The sequence below is a fragment of the Ascaphus truei genome, chromosome 2 (assembly GCF_040206685.1).
Source record: "Ascaphus truei isolate aAscTru1 chromosome 2, aAscTru1.hap1, whole genome shotgun sequence".
NCBI lineage: Eukaryota > Metazoa > Chordata > Amphibia > Anura > Ascaphidae > Ascaphus > Ascaphus truei.
In genome coordinates this window covers 10613522-10639935 of record NC_134484.1, presented here as the reverse complement: position 1 = coordinate 10639935, position 26414 = coordinate 10613522, and the positions used below count along the sequence as shown (strand labels likewise).

The window sequence follows — 26414 nt, the reverse complement described above, 5'->3', positions numbered from 1 at the left end:
CCGGCGACAATGCATTTGTTTTGACGCGACGTCGCGTTGCTGTCGCCAGCACTATAAGCGCAGCCTGATCCGCGGTTCCCCTTTGTGACTATTTTGCTTTCAAAGTGTCCATTTGAAATTCAAGAAGGGACCTAGGGAAACATTCAGTAACGCACGTATTAAAATGTCAGGTATCACATTTTGAGGCTTTATCATTTTTTACTGTTATCTTATTGTCAGAAACTTCACGCGTTCTGAGACGGTCTCTTTTCTTTGCATTGACATTAAGATTTAGCAAGGAAAAAAATCCTGTTACTTTCCATTTTTTGGGGAGTTTTGCTTTACATAACCCTCTGGGAGGGTCACCCCAGTTGCAGCTCCTTGGGGCCTATTCTAGCAGCTTCGATAAAACCACTGCCAAATGGAACGGTTTGGCACGACCCTACCTCACGGTCTGACATTTGTGTTGTGACGGTATTCACAAAGCATGAAGAAGAATGATCACAAGTCACAAACCGTGAGGTAGGACAATGCCAATACCGCTGGGGAGAGCAGCGACCGCACCTCAGCCTTTTTCTAAGTTCTGCCTGCAGTCTGCATCTCCCTGCACGGAGAGAGCTGCATGTCCCTGCACGGAAAGAGCTGCATGTCCCTGCACGGAGAGAGCTGCATGTCCCTGCACAGCTCTTACAGGCGATCGCACTGTTTTTATTTACATTTTAATAACACAGTATTGTAGCAGGGGGGTCTCCAGAGCTCAACAGCATTAATTTCTGCCTCGAGGACCCCCCTGCTTCCCGAGTTACAGGCCCTGGTATGGGATGCCAGTCAGGCGGGTGATTTAAACAAAGCAGGGGGATACCGGCACCCCATACCGGGGCCTGTAACTCGGGAAGCAGGGGGTCCCCGGACCTGAAATGAATTTGGTTCTGCTTCGGAGACTCCCTGCCACAATACTGTGTTATTAAAATTAAATAAAAACAGCTTCATTATGCCGAGTACCTGGTTTCTTGGCGGTACAGGGGTGGGTGAAGGTGGTAGTTGCCCCCAGGGTGGGTGGTTAAGCCTGCGGGGAAGGTTGCGGGATGAGTTAACCCCTTCACTACCTACCATAGCGGTGTTAACCGCGGAACCCCGGTTGAAAATCACTGATATAGACAGTATAAAGCCATAGAAAAGCATTTCCTATTATTAACGGTATATGAAAATCCTATAATGAAGCCGGGAGAAGAAGGCTGGCTGGTGTTAAAGGCGCAGGACCGGACTGGTTGTAGATCACAGCTATGATCAATTATTATTGCTTACGCAAGAGTATTTAGAAACCCAGCAATAAGGCTAATCACCCTGCACTATAAATTCAGACTTAAGACTTAAAATGTTGAATTCATTTTTTTAAATATTAATTACATTTAGAACAGATTGTCCCCTGGGTTCATGTTTTAATGTAGCATATGGAGATCACTAACGAAACGAGGGTCAATCTTTTCCTTTTTTTTCTCCTGTTTTGTCAGTGGACTGCTGGGATGGGCCAGATGACCTGCCGATTATCTATCATGGACACACGTTGACCTCCAAGATCAAGTTTCTGGATGTCCTGTACACTATTAAGGAGAATGCCTTTGTGACATCAGAGTAAGAACTTCACCCCAAAGCGCCATCCCCCACAAAGGGACTGATCAGCGAAGCTGTCTTACCCTGAGCTCTTCAGAAAAGATTCCAATGATGTCACTAAAATTGCAATTAGGTCACTAATTGAGCGGGAGCCATCCGAGTTTACGTTCTGAGCTCATTTTTTTTTAGGAATAAAGTACACACTTTAAAGAATGAGCATGGGAAAATATAGAAAGGTGAAAACAGACACCCGAGTCTACATTCCACCCTAACTAATATCAATTATTTTGACAGGATTGGAATGGAGGGAAACGCACTATAATCAGCTGCAGGGACCCCCTCCCCCGGTAACCAAGGTACAGGTGAAGTTACCGGTATTACTTCCTGGTTTTTAAAGGGGATTTAAATGGCCGTCCAATAGGAAGGTAGAAGCGCTGATGTTGCAGCATCCTATTGGCCAGATATTTGACAGCCATTCTGTTTCCTCTGAGAGAGATTTCAACCCGGTAACTGCACCGGTCAAGTATCTGGGGAAGCTGGGGGGTCGCCGAAGTTGTAAATATTGGCATTCGGCTCTGGGGGATCCCACTGTTCCCATCCTGTTAATAACATGAGTAGTAGGAATTGCATGCTCCGTTAAGCAGAAAGTACCTGCCTGCCCCCTCCCAGGTATCCCGTCATCCTGTCCATTGAGGATCACTGCAGTGTGGTGCAGCAGAGGAACATGGCGTACTACTTTAAGAAGGTGTTCGGGGACATGCTGCTGACAAAACCAGTGGATATCAATGCGGACGAGCTCCCCTCCCCAACACAACTGAAGAAGAAGATCCTCATCAAGGTATACACTGTGTTCAGCGCTCTCCGCATCAACGCAACGAAAAGTGCTCTTTGGCTCATGACAACTTTGTGTCTATGGTTTTGCCGTGTGCCAGATGTAAGAAGCATGTTATCGTTGTATAATTCCAACAGCCCTCCACTTCCTTCTCAACCCTTAGTTCTGGGAGAGAGGGGTTTCTCTCCCCTGTCTTGTGCCAAAGAGGGAGAGTCCCACTGGTCCCACACACACAGACTCTCCCCCCAACCCCTCCCTCCCACACACACACACATACACTGCCTCTCCCCACACACACTGCCTCTCTCCACACACACACACAAACACACAAACACACACACACACACTGTAAGAGGTACTTATCACTGGTTGAGAGAAACTGCATCTAAATCCAGCAGCGAGCTGGTTAATTGCACACAGGCAATCAACCAGGCTCCACCTGGGTGATTTGGACTCTGAGAAAAGCCTGATGTGAGAAACAGGAGAGAGATTCCTTAGCTCACATTTGGGCTGACAGAAGGAGAGCAGAGAAGCCTGCACATAGACACTGTCTTGAGCACAAAGGCTGTGCTGAGATCAAGACATCCAAACACCCAGGGACCTATATTTCCTGGACACAGAGGACACAGGAACCTGCCAGAGACTGACATGGAGGGCCACCTAAATACGGTACCTCCTGAGACTTTGGGGTGGTAGGCTGGTAATGGGAATATCCCTCCAGTCCTGCAGATAGGGTCTGGGGAAGTATGTTAGCCCTTACACAGGGATAGGGGTTTGTTATTTTGGTGTTTTTGTATGTTTTGACAGGATAAAGGAACAGGCTCAATAAAGCCAAGATATCATTCCACCCTAATCGGTCTCCATTATATGTACATCTGCACACATCTCTTACATATGGTGTTAGAAGTTGGGATGAGAGGTGGCCCTTGAAGTTCAAAGGGGCCCCGGGGACTGCCAGTGAATTCTTTTTGTGCTTTTGCTGCATAAGTTCCTGCAACAGTCTGACCAACAAAACACGTGCAGAAGTGACCAGAATTACATATCCAGGCAGGAAAACTACACTGCACTGGAGAAAGCCACAACGCAAGTCTGACTGGGAGGACTGCGACTGGTGTTGTAACCCGAGTCTACCCCACCACTCGTGGAAAAAAAAACCTGGGAATTTAAAATGGCCGCCCAACTGAAGTCAAATACAGACTATGCAAGAATGGGGAAGAAAATGTGTTCCTGGTGTAAAGAGCCCAGCCACACGGAGCAGTGTCCCTTCAGGCCTTATTCAGATGATGAGGATGATCCCTACGTGGCCCCAGAAAAAGGGCAGCAGCCAGAGGACTATTTTTTTGAACGTGCCAAGGAACTGCAGCAGCAAGCAATGCGCTGTGGTCACATGGAAGATACAGAAGTTTTACTTGGCAAGTGCACATCCAGTTTCACTGTTGAGAAAGAATGTGTGCCCAGTACTGCTGATGTTTCAGAACCTACCAAATTAAAGAAGAAAAAGTCCACAGAGACACCTGTGAGATCTATGAACTCTGCAAGCAAAGTCTGCCCACCTATAGGACAACCAGCTGTGGTTCTAGCGAATACAGTGAAAACTGCTGCAATAGCGCCTCCCGGGGTCAGGAAGAAAAATACACCTGATACCGCCAAAATGGAGGACAAGATGTGGCGTTCCTGTAATGAACCGACCCCACGGAAGAGTGGCCCTGCCGGTCCTATGAAGATACGGATAAGGATGAAGATATCTCTTAGGCTAAGTCCATAGTGAATTTAGCCGTGCGGAGGCGCGCTGAGGCTGAGGGAAAGCGAGTGCTTTCCCTGGCCTTAGACCGCGCGCCGTCCGGGGGCATGTCGGGGGGGGGGGGGGGAGGGTGGAGGGGCTGTGACGTCACGGAGCTGGTTCGCCCATTGGGCGAACCGCTCACGTGTCCGGCCCTGCGCTCCGGTGAGCACAGAAACTAACATTTTCTTAAGACACACGCGAGCCCCAGCTAAAGCCGCACTTATTGCGGCTGCAGGGGCTCACTGCCGAGCAGCAGCGCGCCTCAGCACGGGTCAGCACCTAAGGTCAACAGTATCTTGGACAGAGGTGGACATATCTCAACAATGGCTGCCTCAGATCAGAGAAACTAAACATGCAGAGAGGTTCCAGGACAAGGTCATTGTCCACTTTTGTTAGTGCTGTCTCGTTGGAGAATGGAAACCAGATTGCAAAGAGCCAAGCAGGGAGTTGTAGGAGAGAAAGTGAGTCAAGTGTTTGTATGTGTGCTGAGGTCAGTGTGTGTGTATTAGTGTGCGTATTGTTGTGCTCAGGTCAGTGTGTGCGTATTAGTGCGTGTATTGTTGTACTCAGGTCAGTGTGTGTGTATTAGTGTGTGTATTGGTATACTCAGGTCAGTGTGTGCATATTAGTGTGTGTATTGTTGTACTCAGGTCAGTGTGTGCTTATTAGTGTGTAATGGTGTACTCAGGTCATTGTGTGTGTATTTGTGTGCTGGGGTTACTGTGTTTGCGTGTGTATAGGGGAATGTGTGAGCTGGAAAGTTTGTCACTAAAACACACACCCTGGTGCCATGCTTTGTGACTGGATTGTTCGTCTTTGATAAATCTGTACCTTTGTTTTGTATCAGATTCGGAGGCAGGAAAAGTGAATAAACACCCACCTTATTATCTCCAAACATATTCTTATCTGTTGAACACTGTCTTTTAAAGCGAATTTCTGTGATGATTATTTAGTCATAAACCCCAGGGAGGGGTAACAATGTATTCCCACCACTGTTTCCATGTCCAGCGCTCTTGAGCCTATTTATGAAAGTCTTCTGGCTGCAAAACCAGAGCAAAAATAAACAGCACCAGACTTATCAAAGAAAATGTACCATGCATGCTCAAACTAATAGGATATTTATCATTAGGGTATGCCTGTACCCCGCTGAGATGTGCCTCTTGACAGAGAGAAAACAGCACCAGATTTATTTAAAAAAAACTGTATTGCCATGAATGGAATTTCTTTTGTTTGATCAATTTGGTGCTATTTTTGCATGAGGTTTGGCAGCCGGGACACTGGTAGATAACCCCCTTTCAGATGTATTTTACTTACTGATAATACAGAATATTGCATTATAACGCAGACTATGACGGAGTGTCCCACTGGGAAGCGATAACCCTGGCTGTGTCCTGGGTTTACTGCCACCTTGTCTCCTCTGTCACTGCCTCCGTCTCTCTCATTCGCAGCACAAGAAGCTGGTTGAAGGAAACCTTTATGAAGAGGTCTCGACTGCCAGCTACTCCGAGAATGATATCAGCAACTCCATCAAGAATGGGATTCTGTACCTGGAAGACCCCATCGATCACGTAAGTGTGGACCACGCGCCCCTGTGATTGCAAGCTTTTGGGTCCTGGACGATCCCTTGCTTCATTACTTGTTCCTATAAAAATAGGTGTACAAATATTTCACCTTTTTCTGCCTACAACAAATTGTCCCTAGATAGGGCAATTATGAGTTGTCCAGCTGAAACATTGGGGGTCATTCATTAAGTCTTTATGGTGATGGGAGGAAATAGGAAATCAGGCATCAGACTACATCGGACGTCCAACACCCAAGTGCCAGAAACGCAAGTGGACGGGCTTCCTTACACTCGGGCTGGCCAATCCGTCAGAGCCCTTATAAAACAAGCACATGCCATCTGGTACTTCATAAGGGTCCCAGGCATGCCAGTGCCCATGCCACCCCAGGTACGTCATAAGGGCTTATCCCTTTCTCCACCAGAGGGGCCTACAACGCATTGGCAGCAAAAACTATTTGCACTATATTAGTACCAAACGTGTCTCCATCCCTGTTCAGTAACGTCATGGAGAGAACATTCCTGGCATGAAAACACCTGAGCATTTTATATTATAGTAAGTATAGTGAGAAAGGAAGACTCTGCCCTAATGTACTTATTTATTTATTTATCAAATGTTTTACCAGGACGTAATACATTGAGAGTTACCTATCGTTTCCAAGTATGTCCTGGGCACAGAGTTATGACGACAAGTACATGGTTACAAATACATTGTCACATTAAGTGAACAAGGTTAATATACATTATATACAAGACACTGCATGCACAGTTAAAGGTAATATATGTTATAGGCTTATGTAACAGTTGCAGACCAGATTAAAATGTGAGACAGCTTTAGTTTTGAACTTACTGGTGGCGGCTGTGAGAGTCTCCGGTAGGTTGTTCCAGGTGTGGGGGGCACGGTAAGAGAAGGAGGAGCGGCCGGATACGTTACAATAGCTTACAATCTAATGAGAAGAGATTATTGCATTAGAGAGCACGGCTTGAGTTTGTGTGTTTAGCTAGAGGGTGGTGTACTCCATAATGTTCCCATGCTACTGAAAGGCGTTTGGAAAGGGTGAATTTTCATTAGATTGAAAAATACGACGTTTCGAGAACTCTGATAGGAAAAGAGATCCAGAGATAGAAGACCCTCTGTGAAGGAAGCTCTGAACGTGTGTTCATAACGTGGGGTATCGGAGATATCATGGAGACTGATGACAGATACAATGGATTTGTTCAAAAAAAGGTTGGACATCTTTTTAGAAGGGAAAGGTATACAGGGATATACCAAATAAGTATACATGGGAAGGATGTTGATCCAGGGATTAATCCGATTGCCAATTCTTGGAGTCAGGAAGGAATGTATTTTTCCCCTTATGAGATATCATTGGATAATATAACACTGGGGTTTTTTTGTTTTCCTTCCTCTGGATCAATAAGTAAGTATACAGTAGATATAGGATAAAGTATCTGTTGTCAAAATTTGGCATAGGTGGAACTTGATGGACGTAAATCTTTTTTCAACCTCATCTACTATGTAACTATGCTGTATATGTGATGGGGCAGAACGAGGCTGAGATGTGTTGGGAGTCCTCAGAAGGTAGAGTGCAGATTGCTATAAACTTTGTTATATTTTGACTTGAGAATGCTATCCCAGGTGCAGTAAGGGAGCATCTATTATTGCTTTGCCATCATGGACCGTCTGTTTTTCATCTCTACTGGCCATGCTCTCTGCCCACAGACCTGGAGCCCGCACTATTTTGTTCTAACGAGCAACAAAATCTATTACTCAGAGGAAACGTCACGTTACCAGACCAACGAGGACGAAGAGGAGGAAGAACCAAAAGAGGTGAGGCCGGGCAGGTGGCGGACCCAGAATCCACAGAAAACCTCTTTGCTCGTAACAAAAATAACGCTTCTTATTATTACCATTGTATTCCATGGATTGGGAACTGTTACATAGTTATGGAGGTTGAAAAAAAAGACTTGTTACATTTTTTGGGGGTTTCGTAACAAAATGAGTGAGGTACTTGTATTTATATTTATATATGCATGGATAAAGATAAATAAACTAACAAACAAGACCCCAAGCCCACTATTTAAAAATTCTTCATCATGAATGAGAAAGCAAGATGTGTACCCCTGACAAGGAGTTAAAGGGGCAAATCAGGCAATATCCTACATGTGGGGTTTAAATAAATCAGTTCTGTAGTATTAGATAATAAATGCTGCATTTTTTTTTTCATTTTAAAATTCCACTTTTAATGTAATTTTAATGAGTTTTAATATGCTGAGCATCCTTTGATTTCTATAGCACGTTTTACACCTCTCCAGCAGTGCAAGATCTGTGCAACATTTTTCTGTTAGTGATAGTTTGTTGCCAATGTTCCCAGCAGTTTGAGCTGCAAACTGTAACAATAGATAATGTTACCTTAGTAATATAAGAATACATTGTAGCTGCTGAGTTGCACTGACTGACGGATTGATTGAAACTGAAAGGCGGCCATTTAGTTAACCCTGGGAAGCAGGATTTCTGCTGATTGATCACGGGAGAATGAATCGATCGGCAGCTTAGGTAATTAGTTTTCAATAAAGGCTGCGTATATTAAAACAAAAAAAATGCATTTCCTATTTATTTTTTAAGCTCCTTGCATTGCCTTTTTAATATCGGATATCTTCCTCTATGAATAGTCAGCCTCGGTCGAGCGTAGAGAAGCCTGAACCTGTCCCAGTTTGCTTCACCCATCTTCTTGGAGCGTTGCTAAGGGATCTGCCCAATGTCGCAGCTGTTTGCTCATTCTCTGATTTCCAAATCACTATTTTGTCAATTTGTTGATGAAAATATTATCGAAACGTGCCGCATTTTGTTAAATTCACCTGTATATTTGTTGATCTGAGCATTTTCAGGACAGTTGGTGTTAATGGGCCTTGTAAGTAATATATTCCCAGTCTCATATATATTTGTGATTTTGTTTTGCCAGAAAGGACTAAAGCTGTCCTGTATACTATAACTTAGTAATTGTACTGTATTGTATGTCTTTATTTATATAGCGCCATAAATGTACATAGCGCTTCACAGTAGTAATACATATCATATAAATAACAGATAATATAAATAACAGGTCATGGGAATAAGTACTTCAGACACAAAAGTAACATTAAGGAAGAGGAGTCCCTGCTCCGAGGAGCTTACAATCTAATTGGTAGGTAGGGAGAACGTACAGAGACAGCAGGAGGGAATTCTAGTAAGTGCGTCTGCAGGGGGCCAAGCTTTATGTGTCACGTGTCCAGGATTATCCACAGTGCTATTCATATGCTTTGTTAAGCAGGTGTGTTTTAATGTGGGTCTTAAAGGTGGATAGAGAGGGTGCTAGTCGGGTATTGAGGGGAAGGGCATTCCAGAGGTGTGGGGCAGTCAGTGAGAAAGGTTTAAGGTGGGAGAGAGCTTTAGTAATTATATATCTATAGCCATGTCTACTAAACGGCTTGCTGTAATTCACAGAAAGTTGAATTCAAGCCTAGCACATATGGGCCCTAATGTAAATAAATGTCTGTATCCCTGTCTGCAGGGGCACACGTTCCTCATTTTAACCCCTCGCTGTGAAGCAGCTTTTTCTTTACACAAGGTGACATTTTCTAATGTTTCCCCATTCGTGATCCTATGTTAATTGTACCAGCCGAGTACATAGTAATCATACTGCTCCTTAGTCACCTTGTTCTTGCCTTTTTCATTGGCAGGCAGAAATGTCAGTTATTTTCTTCTCTAGCTCTATATAAGAGCTATAGCGTCTATAGCTCTGTATAGCTCTATACATACAGATGCAGCGGCCGTTATCTGATCATTTCTACATTGCTACATTGCTATGGACTTATTATTTTATTGGCCTTACAGCTCTCTTATTAGGAGTATGTTTGTACTGTAACTATTATTGGGGTATCTGTACTTTTGTACACATGGTATAGGGAAGTATCATAGGTCAATTTAACCTTTGGGAACGGGCCTGAGGAAGGGGTCATTACCCCGAAACGTTGCCCCCTCTTTTTCCCTGTTTTTCCTTCCCTCCTTCCCCCCCACCTCCCCTTGTGGTTTTTCCGTTTTCCTCTCCCTGTCCCTGTGTTTCCCCTCACTATTCCCCCAGAGCTCCTGCAGTACTATGTGCTGCCCTTGTGTTTAGCATTTTCCAAGTCCTGTGCTTCGTGCTTTTTTTGTTCTACTCATTTATAAAATTGATTTTTGGCATATCCGTTCTTACGTTTTTTTCCACTCGTCGGTGAGTGCCAAGAACCCCCAACCCCCCTTTTTTCTGATATTTTTTGGAGGTATAAGGGTCCTCCCTGTTCCCTTGTGCACCCTGCATATTCATCTATTGATTGCTTTTTTGAGTGCTGTCTATCTCTGTTCTTTTTTTTAATGATAATTACACGTTCTTCCTATATTTAATGCTTATCATAGACTAAGGTTCATGTCATTTTACTCTCCTAAATCTGTCTCAGCGTCTCTCCTGCTGAAATCCCTCTCCTGGCTTCCTACTGCATTAAATCCTGTATTACTTACATACAACATTCTCCTCCTCACTTTTAAAGCTTTACACTCTTCTGCCCCTCCTTACATCTCAGCCCTAATTTCTCGCTATGCACCATCCCGACTCTTGCGTTCTGCACAAGGATGTCTTCTCTCTACCCCCTTTGTTTCTAAAGCCCTCTCCCGCCTTAAACCTCTCTCGCTGACTGCCCCACACCTCTGGAATGCCCTTCCCCTCAATATCCAACTAGCACCTTCTCTATCCACCTATAGGACCTTTCTTAAAACACACCTCCATAACAAATCATAGGGGTAGCTCCGTGGCTGATACTATACGTCTCATATACACCGACCTCGGCCCCTTGCAGACGCACTTACCCACCTTCCTACTGTCTCTGTAAGATCTCCCCACTTGCCACTTAAATTGTAAGCTCTTCGGGGCAGGGACGCCGTGTGCTATTGTTTTATGTCTGCAGCGCTTATTCCTATTCTTCTTCTTATCCGTTCAGCCGAGTACGACTCTCGGCCACGCTATGGATCAGTGTGCTCCATGTCTTCCCATCTCGCACGGCTTCTTTCCATTCTGCTATGTTCATCCCAGAATCTTTCTTCGTGGTAGATGCTATTATGTGTTATAATATTATGTCACGTGTATTGAAAAAGCACTGTGTACCTGGATGGCACTATATAAATAACGATATACATACATGTTTACTAAGTGGTGCTAAACCTTAAGACCCATTCATTCAAATTCTCTATATGGGTTCAACACCTTTTATATAGGCGTGTAGGTGTCTTTAGGTGAATGTAAGTGTTTTGTCGCGGCAGAACGTTATGTTTATAATAATTGTGCTGGATAACCGGGAAGGTGAATGTATACATACATACTTACATGCATACATACATACATACATACACATACATACATACATACATACATACATACATACATACATACACATACATACATACTTACATGCATACATACATACATACACATACATACATACACACACACATACATGCATACACACACACATACATGCATACACACACATGTATACATACATACATGTATACACACACATACATGTATACATACATACATGTATTGCTGTATTTGCAGGAGTTTAATAACAACGAGCTGCACTTCAGTGAGAAGTGGTTCCACGGGAAGCTGGGCGGGGGGCGTGACGGGCGTCAGATCGCAGAGAAGCTGCTGCATGAGTACTGCACGGAGACGGGAGGGAAGGACGGCACCTTCCTGGTGCGAGAGAGCGAGACCTTCGTGGGCGACTACACCCTGTCCTTCTGGTGAGCACATTCAGGGCTCTATGTCCCGGCTGCAAAACTGGGGGAAACCAGCGCACCGGAATCCTCACCGGGAAATCTCCCATCTCTGGGACATGGTGCCGGACACTAACAGCATTTCATCCAGTGTTTGTATGCCCCAACTAACTCCATAACATCTCATACCGTACTCACTGACCAGGGCCTCCTGCAGACACACTTACCAGAACGCCCACCTACTGTCTCTGTAAATTCTCACCCATTAGATTGTAAGCTCTTCAGGACAGGAATGCCTTTTTTCTTTTGTTATGTCTGAAGTGATTGTTCCCATTGTGTTATAATATTATGTCAGGTGTATTGTAAAGCGCTATGTAGCTGGATGGTGCAATATAAATAAAGATATACATACATACATACATACATACATACAGACAGACTTAAAAACAGTGTAACCCTGATCCAGGCCAGTCTTTCCTCACACTTTACTCCATTATACCACAGCTGCCAACAGACCAGCACATGGGTATACAAAGCCAGGACTAGATCATTATTACACTGTGACCTGAAACGCGTTGGTAAGTGGGGGTATTACAACAGCAGGGCAGGGCATTACCATCAAATGCACCGCATCCCAAGGTGTGCCTCTGATGTAATGAGGCATTGACGTATTACACTATAATAACCCTTGCAGGGTAGCAGCAGCTCAATATATATGTGCATGAGAGAGAAGTTATCATGGCAGTGTAATAGTTGTATAGACATACATACAGTAATGGATCACTGCATTATGTATTAAGGCAATGATGGAGGAAAACGGAAGCATTTTGCTTCATTTTCACCCGTCTGTCCCAGCTTGCTCCATGGGGATTATAATGCGATGGATCACATTCTGGGTGTCTCTGTATCATTCTTTTTATATTTTATTTTCCCCCCAACAAAAAATCCGCCATATGTGAAGTGATGTACGTGTAACACGCTGCATCGGATGTAAGTGTAACACGCTGCATCGGATGTAAGTGTAACACGCTGCATCGGATGTAAGTGTAACACGCTGCATCGGATGTAAGTGTAACACGCTGCATCGGATGTAAGTGTAACACGCTGCATCGGATGTAAGTGTAACACGCTGCATCGGATGTAAGTGTAACACGCTGCATCGGATGTAAGTGTAACACGCTGCATCGGATGTAAGTGTAACACGCTGCATCGGATGTAAGTGTAACACGCTGCATCGGATGTAAGTGTAACACGCTGCATCGGATGTAAGTGTAACACGCTGCATCGGATGTAAGTGTAACACGCTGCGTCGGATGTAAGTGTAACATGCTGCATCGGATGTAAGTGTAACACGCTGCATCGGATGTAAGTGTAACACGCTGCATCGGATGTAAGTGTAACACGCTGCATCGCATGTAAGTGTAACACGCTGCATCGGATGTAAGTGTAACACGCTGCATCGGATGTAAGTGTAACACGCTGCATCGGATGTAAGTGTAACACGCTGCATCGGATGTAAGTGTAACACGCTGCATCGGATGTAAGTGTAACACGCTGCATCGGATGTACGTGTAACACGCTGCATCGGATGTAAGTGTAACACGCTGCATCGGATGTACGTGTAACACGCTGCATCGGATGTACGTGTAACACGCTGCATCGGATGTACGTGTAACACGCTGCATCGGATGTAAGTGTAACACGCTGCATCGGATGTAAGTGTAACACGCTGCATCGGATGTAAGTGTAACACGCTGCATCGGATGTAAGTGTAACACGCTGCATCGGATGTAAGTGTAACACGCTGCATCGGATGTAAGTGTAACACGCTGCATCGGATGTAAGTGTAACACGCTGCATCGGATGTAAGTGTAACACGCTGCATCGGATGTAAGTGTAACACGCTGCATCGGATGTAAGTGTAACACGCTGCATCGGATGTGCGTGTAACACGCTGCATCGGATGTAAGTGTAACATGCTGCATCGGATGTAAGTGTAACACGCTGCGTCGGATGTACGTGTAACACGCTGCATCGGATGTAAGTGTAACACGCTGCATCGGATGTAAGTGTAACACGCTGCATCGGATGTAAGTGTAACACGCTGCGTCGGATGTAAGTGTAACACGCTGCATCGGATGTAAGTGTAACACGCTGCATCGGATGTAAGTGTAACACGCTGCATCGGATGTAAGTGTAACACGCTGCATCGGATGTAAGTGTAACACGCTGCATCGGATGTAAGTGTAACACGCTGCATCGCATGTAAGTGTAACACGCTGCATCGGATGTAAGTGTAACACGCTGCATCGCATGTAAGTGTAACACGCTGCATCGCATGTAAGTGTAACACGCTGCATCGGATGTAAGTGTAACACGCTGCATCGGATGTGCGTGTAACACGCTGCATCGGATGTGCGTGTAACACGCTGCATCGGATGTAAGTGTAACACGCTGCATCGGATGTAAGTGTAACACGCTGCATCGGATGTAAGTGTAACACGCTGCATCGGATGTAAGTGTAACACGCTGCATCGGATGTAAGTGTAACACGCTGCATCGGATGTAAGTGTAACACGCTGCATCGGATGTAAGTGTAACACGCTGCATCGGATGTAAGTGTAACACGCTGCATCGGATGTAAGTGTAACACGCTGCATCGGATGTAAGTGTAACACGCTGCATCGGATGTAAGTGTAACACGCTGCATCGGATGTAAGAGGCTGTTCTTACATAAGCCACAGCTCTGCTCCAAACACCCGAGCAGCGCATCCAAACACACTTTTCTCCACGCCGACCCATATACCTCTCTGTATCAACATAGACAGGTTTGCTTTTATATATCAAAGTCCAGAGTGAAATGGTGCTCAGATAATAAATGACTCATTAATAAAAGGACACGGTGAGTAGCATCGAGTCCGGAACGCCTTCAGTAATGTATAACTGGCGTATGCCTTGGTATGTGCTGGGGAGGAATACTGTACATGCCCGGAGAAACCTAACACAAACCTCACATGCTATTTCTTAATAAACATCCTCCATGGGAAGAAAAACTCTGCATCATAAATGATGGGTCAGCCCACATACGGGCCAGCACCTGTTGCCTTCCCCCCATCCGATAAGGGCAATTCCAGGGTTTGCACTCCGTTGTAGAGAAGAAGGCGGTGCAGCTGCCTACGTCAGTAAAACAGACCTGGACTCCTCTGGATCAGCAAACTATACATTTATTGGCACATTAAACAGCAAAAAACGCCCGCTCTAATGGATTGGATTACGTCTTGAATTATTTACAGACTTCCTCTGGGATCCGGAGCATAAACTTCTATTTTTCATTATAATGAGAAAACACTTACCCTTTTGTACTGATACCATACACTTCATACAGCATACAGTGACCTGAGAACGGGGTACACATTCTGTGTCCCCCCCCCCCACACCTGTGATTAACTCTTTGGCGGCTAGAGGGACCAGCAACTTATTGCATGTCGCTAGAAATCCCCCACGGCTTTTAAAGATGCAATCCCTTTTACTTTGCCGGAAAACATTTTGAACTTCATTTAATTGTCTGACTAAAATAGGTGTAATCTTTCTTAAAGCAAATATTTGGTTTTGGTTTCTTGGGAAATGAAGAACTTTCTCAGCATGGGGGAAAGTGTTTGTGAGTCGCGTGTTTAACCCTTATCTTTACTGACAGAGGCTGGGTGAGCTAAGGACAGAGGGGGGGGGCTCTGCCTGTGCAAACTCGTGTGCTCCTCACAGTGACATGAGACAAAAGGGAGCAGACAATGGAAATCAACCCCCCCATGTATCAGCCCCCCGTGTATCTGCCCACCGTGTATCTGCCCCATGTATCTGCCCCCGTGTATCACCCCCGTGTATCTGCCCCCATGTATCAGCCCCCCGTGTATCTGCCCACCGTGTATCTGCCCCATGTATCTGCCCCCGTGTATCACCCCCCCGTGTATCTGCCCCCTGTGTATCTGCCCCCGTGTATCTGCCCCGTGTACCTGTCCACCGTGTATCTGCCCCCCAATGTATCTGCCCCCCGTGTATCTGCTCCCCGTGTATCTGCCCCCCTTGTATCTGCCCCCCGTGTATCTGCCCCCCATGTATCAGCCCACTGTGTATCTGCCCCCGTGCATCAGCCCCCCGTGTATCTGCCCCGTGCATCAGCTCACCGTGCATCAGCCCCCCATGTTTCAGCCCCACGTGTGTCAGCCCCCCGTGTATCAGGCCCCCGTGTATCTGCTCACCGTGTGTATCAGCCCCCCGTGTATCTGCCCCGTGTATCTGCCCACCCGTGTATCTGCCCCCCGTGTATCTGGCCCCCGTGTATCTGCCCCCCGTGTATCTGCCCCCCGTGTATCTGCCCCCCGGTGTATCTGCCCACCCTGTATCTGCCCCCCGTGTATCTGGCCCCCGTGTTTCTGCCCCCCGTGTATCTGCCCCCCCATGTATCTGCCCCCCCGTGTATCTGCCCCCGGTGTTTCTGCCCCCCCGTGTATCTGCGCACCACGTCTATAAAGTAACTTAAAATAAGATAAAAAAAATACTTATTACTTGATTAAAAATGACGCAGATTTAGCCCCCTAAACACGTCACTACGATCATGGGCGGCGCTGTTACATGGCCCGTCTACCAATGGGTGTGGCACCTCAGCAGCTGTTACCCCTCTCTGTTCCCCCCGCAGGCGCTCTTGCAAGGTCCAGCACTGCCGCATCCACTCTCGGCAGGAGGCCGGCACCACCAAGTTCTACCTGACCGACAACCTGGTGTTTGACAGCCTGTACAGCCTGATGTACCATTACCGGGAGGTACCGCTGCGCTGCAACGAGTTCGAGATGCGCCTCACCGACCCCGTGCCGCAGCCCAACGCGCACGAGAGCAAAGAGTAGGAACCACACACGAGCCCAGCTCGGCCTGTCTATAAGGGATGGGTTATAGTGTTCTAGCCGTCATAGGTTGCGATATAATGGGCAAAGCGCCCATGTAAGACAAAGCGCAGAGGCCTTTATATACTGTAAATAATAACCCATAGGCGTGTCAGTCTGTACGTGTGAGTGTTTATATTATTGTATACCTCGGTGTGTCTGCGTTTGGAATAAGGCCCATTTACTAAACTCTTGCGGCTGTAACGCTGTAAAACAGTGACGCAGAACAGCGCCACACAGCAGTAACCCAGGGAAAGAAAACCCACTGAATGCCATTGGAGTTTTCCCTTTTGGGGACAGTAAGTTTGGCTACGGCGGTGACCCCCATAAAGCCACTCGTACTACTGCAGTGCTGTTCTGTATATACCTTCTTGGGAAGACACCGGGTCAGGTCCACCTCGCTCCGGTATCTCGGGGATCATAACATACTGCTATCAAAATCCCTAACGGACGTTATTTTCCCCGGGGTGAAGGCAAAAACGTATTATATACAACGGCCATTAGTGATCTCATTAGCACAGGCTGGACACCATGTTAGGTTAGCACGGCCTCGCGTTATCTGCAAATAACACGGCGTTATGCCTGACACACTTCAGGGCGGCGTAACTCCCGCAGACCCTGAACATAGCGGAGTCCTGTTTTACTAGAGTCCCCAGTACTATGTATCCCCCCAAGACACACTTTTATACAACACGTGGAGAGACACCAGTGTCCAAAGAGGAGGACACCACAGATCCCTGGGATATATGCTAATTTCTCTTTTTACATATACTTTGCATACCCGTATTAGCCTATATCCCAGGTATCTCTGCTCTGCTCCTTGGTGTGCGCACGTGTCTCTACACGTGTTGTCTCTCTCTCTGGCAGGATGGAGTCTTTAATGGCAGGGTAGGGTGTGGGAGTGGGAAAGATTAGGCCGTTCTGTTGTGGACATGTTAAGCTTCAGGTAGCAGTGGGACATCCTGGAAGAGAAAGCCGGACAGACAGTTGGTGACACAAGTCCCTGTTTTTCCTCTGCCAGGTGGTACCACGCCAACCTCACCCGCCTGCAGGCGGAGCACATGCTGATGAGGGTTCCCCGGGATGGCGCCTTCCTGGTGCGCAAGCGGAGCGAGCCCAACTCCTTCGCCATTTCCTTCCGGTGAGTCCACCAGCCACCGTAACATATTATTAACTTGCTTGTGAACTGCCTCGTGCGTCATTCATTTCGTTCAGTGTTTGCGTCAACAAAATGACATTATATCTGTACGTTTTCACCGGGCTGAAAAAAGTGCAATCCCACGTAGCGGTCAAGAAAGCGACAACTTCATGTAACCGGCTTCCTTCAAATCAATCGCCATACATGTTTTACTTATTTGAGTACTGTAAAAAAAAGAAATATATGTTTTTTTTTACTTTTTAACACGTCCTCTGTATTTGTAATATAATCTGGTACACAAAGTGAGTTATGGCGCGTCAAAAAACTGACACAAACCCTCCACCGTGCAGCAAGTAACAATACCACGTTTATGACCACGTGTCTCAGACAGGTCCCCAAATGTGCTAGTGTGCATGTCATTACCCAGAATCCCTGGCTGCAGTGGAATGCTTTTATGCTGAGAGATTATGGGGCAAGGCTGGGCTGTGGACCTGTTTATACCCTCTGGTAATGAGAGCCTCCTAACCACGTTACAAAGTAAAGAGGATTTGAAGGGCTCTTTTCAATAAGCTGTGGTAATAGTTTCCCAGTGTAGAAGAGATCAGCTCCATCCGTCCGTACAGGACTAAAATGTGCCCCAGCAGTGGGAAGTAGCAGGACACACAACTAGGTTCCCAAGGATGCAGAGGAGCGCGTGTTCTGGATGTTTTTTTTTTTTTAACTCCATTTTTATTCGGTTTGTCAGGATAAAGGGGTACAAAAAATAAAATAGGGAGGGTTAACGGGAAGCAGGGAGGGGTACATATTGCATATAGACAATATGTTAAAGCTGCAGTTCAGTCTTTTTTTTTTTTTTTTTTTTACATTTATTTTTTACTGCAATAGTTTCATGTGGGCAATCTCTAATTACCTAAAGAACAGTATACAGTAGCTGCAGGTCAATTCGTTCTCCATGTATTGATAGGTCGAAATTTGGTGACATATTAAAAGCTGGGATTTGTTTATAATCTGCTTGTCTGTCAGTGGAAGCTCATGAATATTCATGAGCACTCCTGCACTGACATGTGCTAGAGGGAGGGCAGGGCTGACAAAGGGGTGTGCCAGGGCTTGTGACAGGACATGAAGGGGCAGTGCCTTAGTAAATGGCTGTTAAAATAGAATACAAGAAAATTGGTCTTTCAAAGTTGTTTTTTTAAAAACAGAAAATGCTAAAAGTATTTTTTCTTACTACAGAACTGATTTATTAAAAAAAACACACATGCAGGATATTGACTGAACTGCAGCTTTAAGATATCTAATTATAGTTATACATTGTAATCTTGAATTACTGAGGTTAGGCATGTCGTAAATACATAGCATAGGCTATACATTTTGGCAGGTTGGAGTCATTTAATTAATATTTTAATGGGGGTGGGTTCCCCCGAGTTTCTGCAGAAATCCAGGGGCGTGTGTTTCTGTGTATGACAGTCACACGGAGTCCTGCGCAAAGCCCAGAACTCCAGCAAATTGCTCGAGGTTTTCATGGCGTTTTCGCCGCCCGAAAAAGTTTTACCATTATTTTTTTAACTAGATACTGTATGTACGCTCAGATGACCAAACTTTAAGCACGTGTTAATCCTTCTTTTATGCAAAAAGTAATTTTTTGTGCCAAAATAGGAGTTTGGATGCTTTTTTACAGGCCAGTGTTACAAATGGGCACAAAGGTCTCACACAGCTTCATTCACAAACAGTATGGGGAATGAAATGTTCTTAATATCAGGGCAAGCGTGAAAAACAATTAACAACAGAAAACATGGATGACCTTCTGTAACTACAGTAAGGCCTTGGCCATGGTTCTTGCTGGCGGGCGGAGGCGTGCTGAGGCTGAGGGAAAGCGAGTGCTTTCCCTGGCCTTAGACAGCGCGCCATCCGTGGGCGTGTCGGCGGGCGTGGCCAGTGACGTCACGGAGCTGGTTCGCCCTCATTGGGCGAACCGCTCACGTGACTGGCCCTGCGCTCCGGCAAGCGGGAAAATTTAAAATTTTCCTAAGACCTACGCTTTCGCAAGCGCTTGCGGAAGCGTAGGCGAGCCCCTACTAAAGCCGCTCTCATTGCGGCTGCAGGGGCTCAGTGCCGAGCGGAAGCGCGCCTCCGCCCGCAAGCACTATCCATGGACGCGGCCTAAGACATCACTAGAGTAAAGGGTCTGGTAGGCAGCTCGATGGTACACACAATGGTTGTGTTGGAAGGCAAGAGGGTGTGGTGGTTAGGAGTTGTGTATTTACAAACATAGGTTGATAGGGTAACCCAGTGAGGGGGAAAACGTTGTTTAAGGATCCAGTACAGAGTGAGGTTCAGGAGTGAAAGGGCTTCATTGTGTTATGCTGTACAGGGAGATTCAGTGCCGAGCTTAGAGCCCATTCCCGATGCCTTACAGATTAGCGCTGTTCAGTCAATAGGTCTCTGAATCTCTCGAGCACATGGGTTGTACACTGAGCAGCATGAGCCGGCTCCCGGGTTTCAGCTGCCGTACGTTGTACTCACTGGCGGATCTCCTCTTCCCGCAGGGCCGAGGGGAAGATCAAGCACTGCCGGATCCAGCAGGAGGGCCGCCTCTTCATGCTGGGGAGCTCCGCAGAGTTCGAGAGCCTCCTGGACCTCGTCAACCACTACGAGAAGCATCCTCTGTACCGCAAGATGAAGCTCCGGTACCCCATTAATGAGGAGGCGCTGGAGAAGATGGGCACGGCAGTGAGTATCGATCCAACGCTCTGATACTGATAAACCAGGGGCGGGGTCAGTAACATGTAGAAATATCAACATTATAGCAACGTATGTCACAGATCAGGGGTGCGCAAAGTGGGGGGCGCACCCCACAGGGGGGGTGGGAGAATTTCCACGGGGGGTGCGGCGGCTACAGAGTTCCCGCGCTCTCCCCCAAGGCATTTAAATTAAATGCCGGGGGGACCGTGCGAGGCCTCTGCAGCTCCTCCTACATTATCTTCGGCGACACGTCATCATGTAACCGACGTCATTTGACGCCGGAGCCGAGGAGGAAGGAGGAGGGGGGGGGGCATGAGCCGGGGGGTAAGCAGGCAGTGGGGGCGCAAGTAAAATACTTTGCTCACCCCTGTCACAGACGATTCTGTTATGTATTAGGAAGATGTGCAGAATATAATGGCCATTGTTCGACAAGCCTATACATTTGCACGCCCCAGGCGAGTGGATTTAACATCGTGGCGAGCTGCTATTGGCCCACGCAGCACACGTGTAGTACTAGGTGGCGAGTAGATTTTTTTGTTCAACGAGTAGATTTTTTGGTGATTTGTCGACCACTGATAATGGCAATATACTGTACTGCCCCGACATTACCACCAGTGATAGTAATGGGAGTATCGGGGATAGAGTAACACTACTTTTTGTTTGCAGACCAGCTAAGAGAGAATATCCTGCTCTGTATCATGTTTCTCGCCCTCCTGCTTATGGAGCATACGTGTAGAGACATTGATAACATAAGGTTAGAGGAGCTTTGCTGTGTTTAATGGGCTGAGAATCTGTTAATGTCAGGCTCGGTATCGTTCATTCTTAGGGCTCATCCACCAGTGAAATATGCTGAGAGTGGTAGGGGTACGTTCATTAAGATGTAGCAGGGCCCATTTGGTATTACCGCACGGAATCTCACTGTGACTAGAATGGGAGATTCTGTAGGGTAGTGCCCAATCGGCACTATGGCAATTCACTGAATTACCTCTATGGTGTAATATGTTGTGCTAACCGTGTGGCCAGTAACACAAGCTACATCTGTGCCTGGCAGAGAGATGTGATTCATATGATTGGTACGGTACATATTTTTAAGTTGAAAGTGCAATCAAGAGTCTTATGTTTGCCAGTGATAGTGTGAGGTCTTCTCATGCAACTTCACCCTCTGCAGGAGCTGGACTACGGGGCTCTGTATGAGGTCCGGACACCTCACCTCTATGTGGAGGCCAACAAGATGCCAACCTCCAGGGTAAGCTTTTGATCTCCCAGCAGAACTGCACTTAGCCAACCATGTCTCTGTGGTCCCTGTCTCTCACATAGCGCTGGGCCTTGCTTGTGTAACCCCCATATGGGATTATCATGTCCTTTTGGGGGTTAATGGTGCGGAGCCACATAGGTAGTGATCCTGTTCCTATTACATAGGATTGAGGGTGTTGCCTGGAGATAAGGAGGTCAGAGAGTGTATGTATAGGAACGATAAGATTCTAGAGGGAGGTTCCTGGAGGAGTGAGAGTGGAGGAGCCTCAGTGCATATAGTTAAGGAGTATGTTCCTCAGCATATAGGACAGACCAGTCCCCATTTATTATGTTGTAGTTAGTGACAGTGCCCCTTCAGATAGGGTCCCGAGAGATGGCCAAGGTGAACTTAGCGGTTCACAGAAGAGGTGGTATGCAGATCCACATACGCCTTAGTTACAGTCTGTCTAAAAGTGGCAGTTTAGATAGGGGATCTACACCCCACTCCAATCTCTATACTGAGCCAGCCAGGGCCAGAGAAGGGGCCCATAGTGCCAGAGCGTAACGGGCGTTATGCAGAATGGGGACAGGTCAATTAAGTAGAATGCAGTCAAGTGTCCATACCTCCCCAAGGTGTTGTGAGGGCACCTGGGGATGCAACCGGCAAGAGTACAGACAAGCCATATGACACTGACACGTACACTTATATGTACTGTGTATGGATGAGTAGAGCCCTAGTAAAATGGGGAATAAATAAAGAGCGTTGTTTTATACTACAAAAGTTCCCGGGCCCATTATTTCTATCTTTGCTACCACATCGCCCAGCCGCACAAAGCCTCCACCCGGCATAAGGTAAAGCCTTCTGAGTAGCCACTAATAGAGACACTGATGTACCCTTCCTAGGAGCCGGGCGGGGAGGGTAACACCTCTTCTAATTTCCCCATAAAGGGCTCCATCCCATACGGACTCCCCAAACTATTTGCAACCCCCCAATCTGTCCACGTTCACTCTGCAGTAGATCAGGATTCTTGGCGTTGACATGTAAGCCAGGACATTGACTATTTATATTGTAGCGTCCCCCCCTTTTACAGGAACCGTCTATAACTGTTTCCCTGCGGGACTAAGCTTTTTGTGTAGCTACACCTGGGTTAATGTTGTAAAAAGAAACAGGGCTTTGCTTTTGGACATTGACGCTTCATTGCGAATATAGAGAAGCAGACACAAAACACTGGCGGTTTCTGTAATAGGAGGAGGCTGAACATTGGCACGTTAGCTTATTTGGAGACCCAAGTGATGAATCTGAATATGTCATCTCGGGAACGTATGATGTTTTGGATCAAGAAAAAGGCTGGGAGAACTGGTGCGATCGTACATGTATCCCCGTATTCTGCGTGGGGAAGGGTTACGGTCACTTCCTTAAGGCCTCGGACATGTTCCCTGCTTGCTCCCGCTCAGCACTGAGCCCCTACAGCCGCAATTAGAGCGGCTTTAGTAGGGACTCGCAAGCGCGCGTAAGCGCAGGTCTTAGGGGAATTTCAAATTCCCTCGCTTGCCGGCGCGACAGGCCGGTCACGTGAGCGGTTCGCCCAATGAGGGCGAACCAGCTCCGTGACGTCACTGGCCCGCCCCCGGCCAGTGACGCGCCCGCCCCCGGCCCGCCCCCTGACGGTGCATGCGGTAAGCAACCGCAAGGCCAGGGAAAGCACCTGCTTTCCCTGAGCCTCAGCGCACCTGAGCGCGCCAGCAGGGAGCCTGGCCGAGGCCTAAAGCTCCATAACCCTACAAAGAGGTCCAATGTGAACATAAACCTTGGGTTTCAGTGTAAGGCAGTGACTGTACAGCTTGCTCATGGGCTCACAGTTCTTACCGCCGACAGAATCTAGCAATACAAGTGCAAATACGTCCTTGTGCTTGTGGCATGCCCCCGGGGTGTGTGTCCTGATCACAGTAATAGTTCCACCTTCTCCCATACTCTGCTCTCCTTAGCGTACACGACACAATAAAATGATAGATAGGAAATGCTAACGGTCTATATGAATCTAAGGCTGTAGGACATCTCTCTGTATCCTCAGTGTATGGTAAAGGCTGTGTATGATTACAGGGCCCTATAACATCTCTCTATCCTCAGTGTATGGTGAAGGCTGTGTATGATTACACGGCCCTATAACATCTCTCTATCCTCAGTGTATGGTGAAGGCTGTGTATGATTACAAGGCCCTATAACATCTCTCTATCCTCAGTGTATGGTAAAGGCTGTGTATGATTACAGGGCCCTATAACATCTCTCTATCCTCAGTGTATGGTAAAGGCTGTGTATGATTACACGGCCCTATAACATCTCTCTATCCTCAGTGTATGGTGAAGGCTGTGTATGATTACAGGGCCCTATAACATCTCTCTATCCTCAGTGTATGGTAAAGGCTGTGTATGATTACACGGCCCTATAACATCTCTATCCTCAGTGTATGGTAAAGGCTGTGTATGATTACAAGGCCCTATAACATCTCTATCCTCAGTGTATGGTAAAGGCTGTGTATGATTACAAGGCCCTATAACATCTCTATCCTCAGTGTATGGTAAAGGCTGTGTATGATTACAAGGCCCTATAACATCTCTATCCTCAGTGTATGGTAAAGGCTGTGTATGATTACAAGGCCCTATAACATCTCTATCCTCAGTGTATGGTAAAGGCTGTGTATGATTACAAGGCTCTATAACATCTCTGTATCCTCAGTGTATGGTGAAGGCTGTGTATGATTACAAGGCCCTATAACATCTCTCTATCCTCAGTGTATGGTAAAGGCTGTGTATGATTACACGGCCCTATAACATCTCTGTATCCTCAGTGTATGGTGAAGGCTGTGTATGATTACAAGGCCCTATAACATCTCTGTATCCTCAGTGTATGGTGAAGGCTGTGTATGATTACAAGGCTCTATAACATCTATCTATCCTCAGTGTATGGTGAAGGCTGTGTATGATTACAAGGCTCTATAACATCTCTCTATCCTCAGTGTATGGTGAAGGCTGTGTATGATTACAAGGCTCTATAACATCTATCTATCCTCAGTGTATGGTGAAGGCTGTGTATGATTACAAGGCTCTATAACATCTCTCTATCCTCAGTGTATGGTGAAGGCTGTGTATGATTACAAGGCTCTATAACATCTATCTATCCTCAGTGTATGGTGAAGGCTGTGTATGATTACAAGGCTCTATAACATCTCTGTATCCTCAGTGTATGGTGAAGGCTGTGTATGATTACACGGCTCTATAACATCTCTCTATCCTCAGTGTATGGTAAAGGCTGTGTATGGTTACAAGGCCCTATAACATCTCTCTATCCTCAGTGTATGGTGAAGGCTGTGTATGATTACAAGGCTCTATAACATCTCTGTATCATCACTGTATGGTGAAGGCTGTGTATGGTTACAAGGCCCTATAACATCTCTGTGTATCCTCAGTGTATGGTGAAGGCTGTGTATGATTACAAGGCCCTATAACATCTCTGTGTATCCTCAGTGTATGGTGAAGGCTGTGTATGGTTACAAGGCCCTATAACATCTCTGTATCCTCAGTGTATGGTGAAGGCTGTGTATGATTACAAGGCCCTATAACATCTCTATCCTCAGTGTATGGTGAAGGCTGTGTATGATTACAAGGCCCTATAACATCTCTCTATCCTCAGTGTATGGTGAAGGCTGTGTATGATTACAAGGCCCAGCGAGAGGATGAGCTGTCATTCTGCAAACAGGCCATCATACACAATGTGGACAAGCAGGATGGAGGCTGGTAAGATTCCTCATTCTGTTGGGAAGAGGACCATGCCCTGAGAGAGGGTAATCTGCAGACCTGCCAGCATTTGCTAACGAGAGATTATGCCCTAGATTAGGTGGTGCACTGCGGCTCTATCTGCACTCACACAGGATTGTCATATACCTTTAATGAGTAAACAGGTTCACTTCCTACTATTACCGAGTCACTGGTAAATGGGGTTGGGGTATGCAGTAGGGCTTTTTGCCCTGACTCTGGGTGTCGTGCATTGCAAAAACTCCCACTGATGCCCTTTGGAGGGGGAGCACTATATCGCTTGATTTGCATCTCATTGATAACCAGCGTCAATTACCGTCTTTACGAGAGAAAACATGGCCTCCTGTTATGTTAGGAACCTTAGTGAATACAGCATTACTATCAACGTGACGATAACTTTGATTAATTTCACTATAAGTCGCCTGAAAGGGTTGAGTGGATCCAGTCCTAAGTGAGATTATGCCAAGTAAGGGGATATACAGGCACATGTCTTGGTATCAGTATGGGGAGGGTCACACAGTGGGTGCCCCCTCACTGGCCGTGCTTCTCATGCCCGGACTCAGGGTGTTGGTTCTATTCCCGTTTCCCCTTCCAGGTGGCGTGGGGACTACGGAGGGAAGAAACAGCTTTGGTTCCCTGCCAATTATGTGGAGGAGATGAGCAGCACACTGGCACCGGATCAGGATGAGACTGTGAGTGTCCGGACTCTGATGGGCGCGTGCGAGTGACCGACGTGAGTGCGTGACAGGCACGGGCCGGCGACGGGGATGTGCGAGTGATGGGCGCAGGCCAGTGACGGGCATGTGTGAGTGACGGGTGCATGCGAGTGACGGGCAAGGGTGGGCGCGTGCACATAACGTGCCCGTGCGATTGACGGGCGCGTGCTAGGGCGTTCATGGATTGGTCACAAATCAGTCCTCTCATTCCATAGAGTTTTATTTACTTTTAAAACTTGCTTAAACTTAATAAACACTGTACTTGCTGAAGCAAGAAAAAGGACCCCTAT

At 46.6% G+C, this 26414-nt stretch overlaps 1 protein-coding gene across 2 annotated transcripts in view; it reads left to right on the top strand.

The window, feature by feature from the left end:
* The window catches only part of LOC142475576 (1-phosphatidylinositol 4,5-bisphosphate phosphodiesterase gamma-1-like), a 188564-nt gene that overhangs the window by 105695 nt on the left and 56455 nt on the right, over positions 1–26414 (top strand). For both annotated transcript variants that reach the window (XM_075581386.1, XM_075581380.1), the window contains exons 12-22: positions 1491–1611; positions 2260–2428; positions 5654–5773; positions 7487–7594; positions 11394–11581; positions 16245–16445; positions 17507–17626; positions 20170–20353; positions 21534–21611; positions 25287–25390; positions 26004–26100. In XM_075581386.1, the coding sequence (XP_075437501.1) occupies positions 1491–1611; positions 2260–2428; positions 5654–5773; positions 7487–7594; positions 11394–11581; positions 16245–16445; positions 17507–17626; positions 20170–20353; positions 21534–21611; positions 25287–25390; positions 26004–26100 (1490 nt within the window). The remainder of the gene's footprint in view (positions 1–1490; positions 1612–2259; positions 2429–5653; positions 5774–7486; positions 7595–11393; positions 11582–16244; positions 16446–17506; positions 17627–20169; positions 20354–21533; positions 21612–25286; positions 25391–26003; positions 26101–26414) is intronic.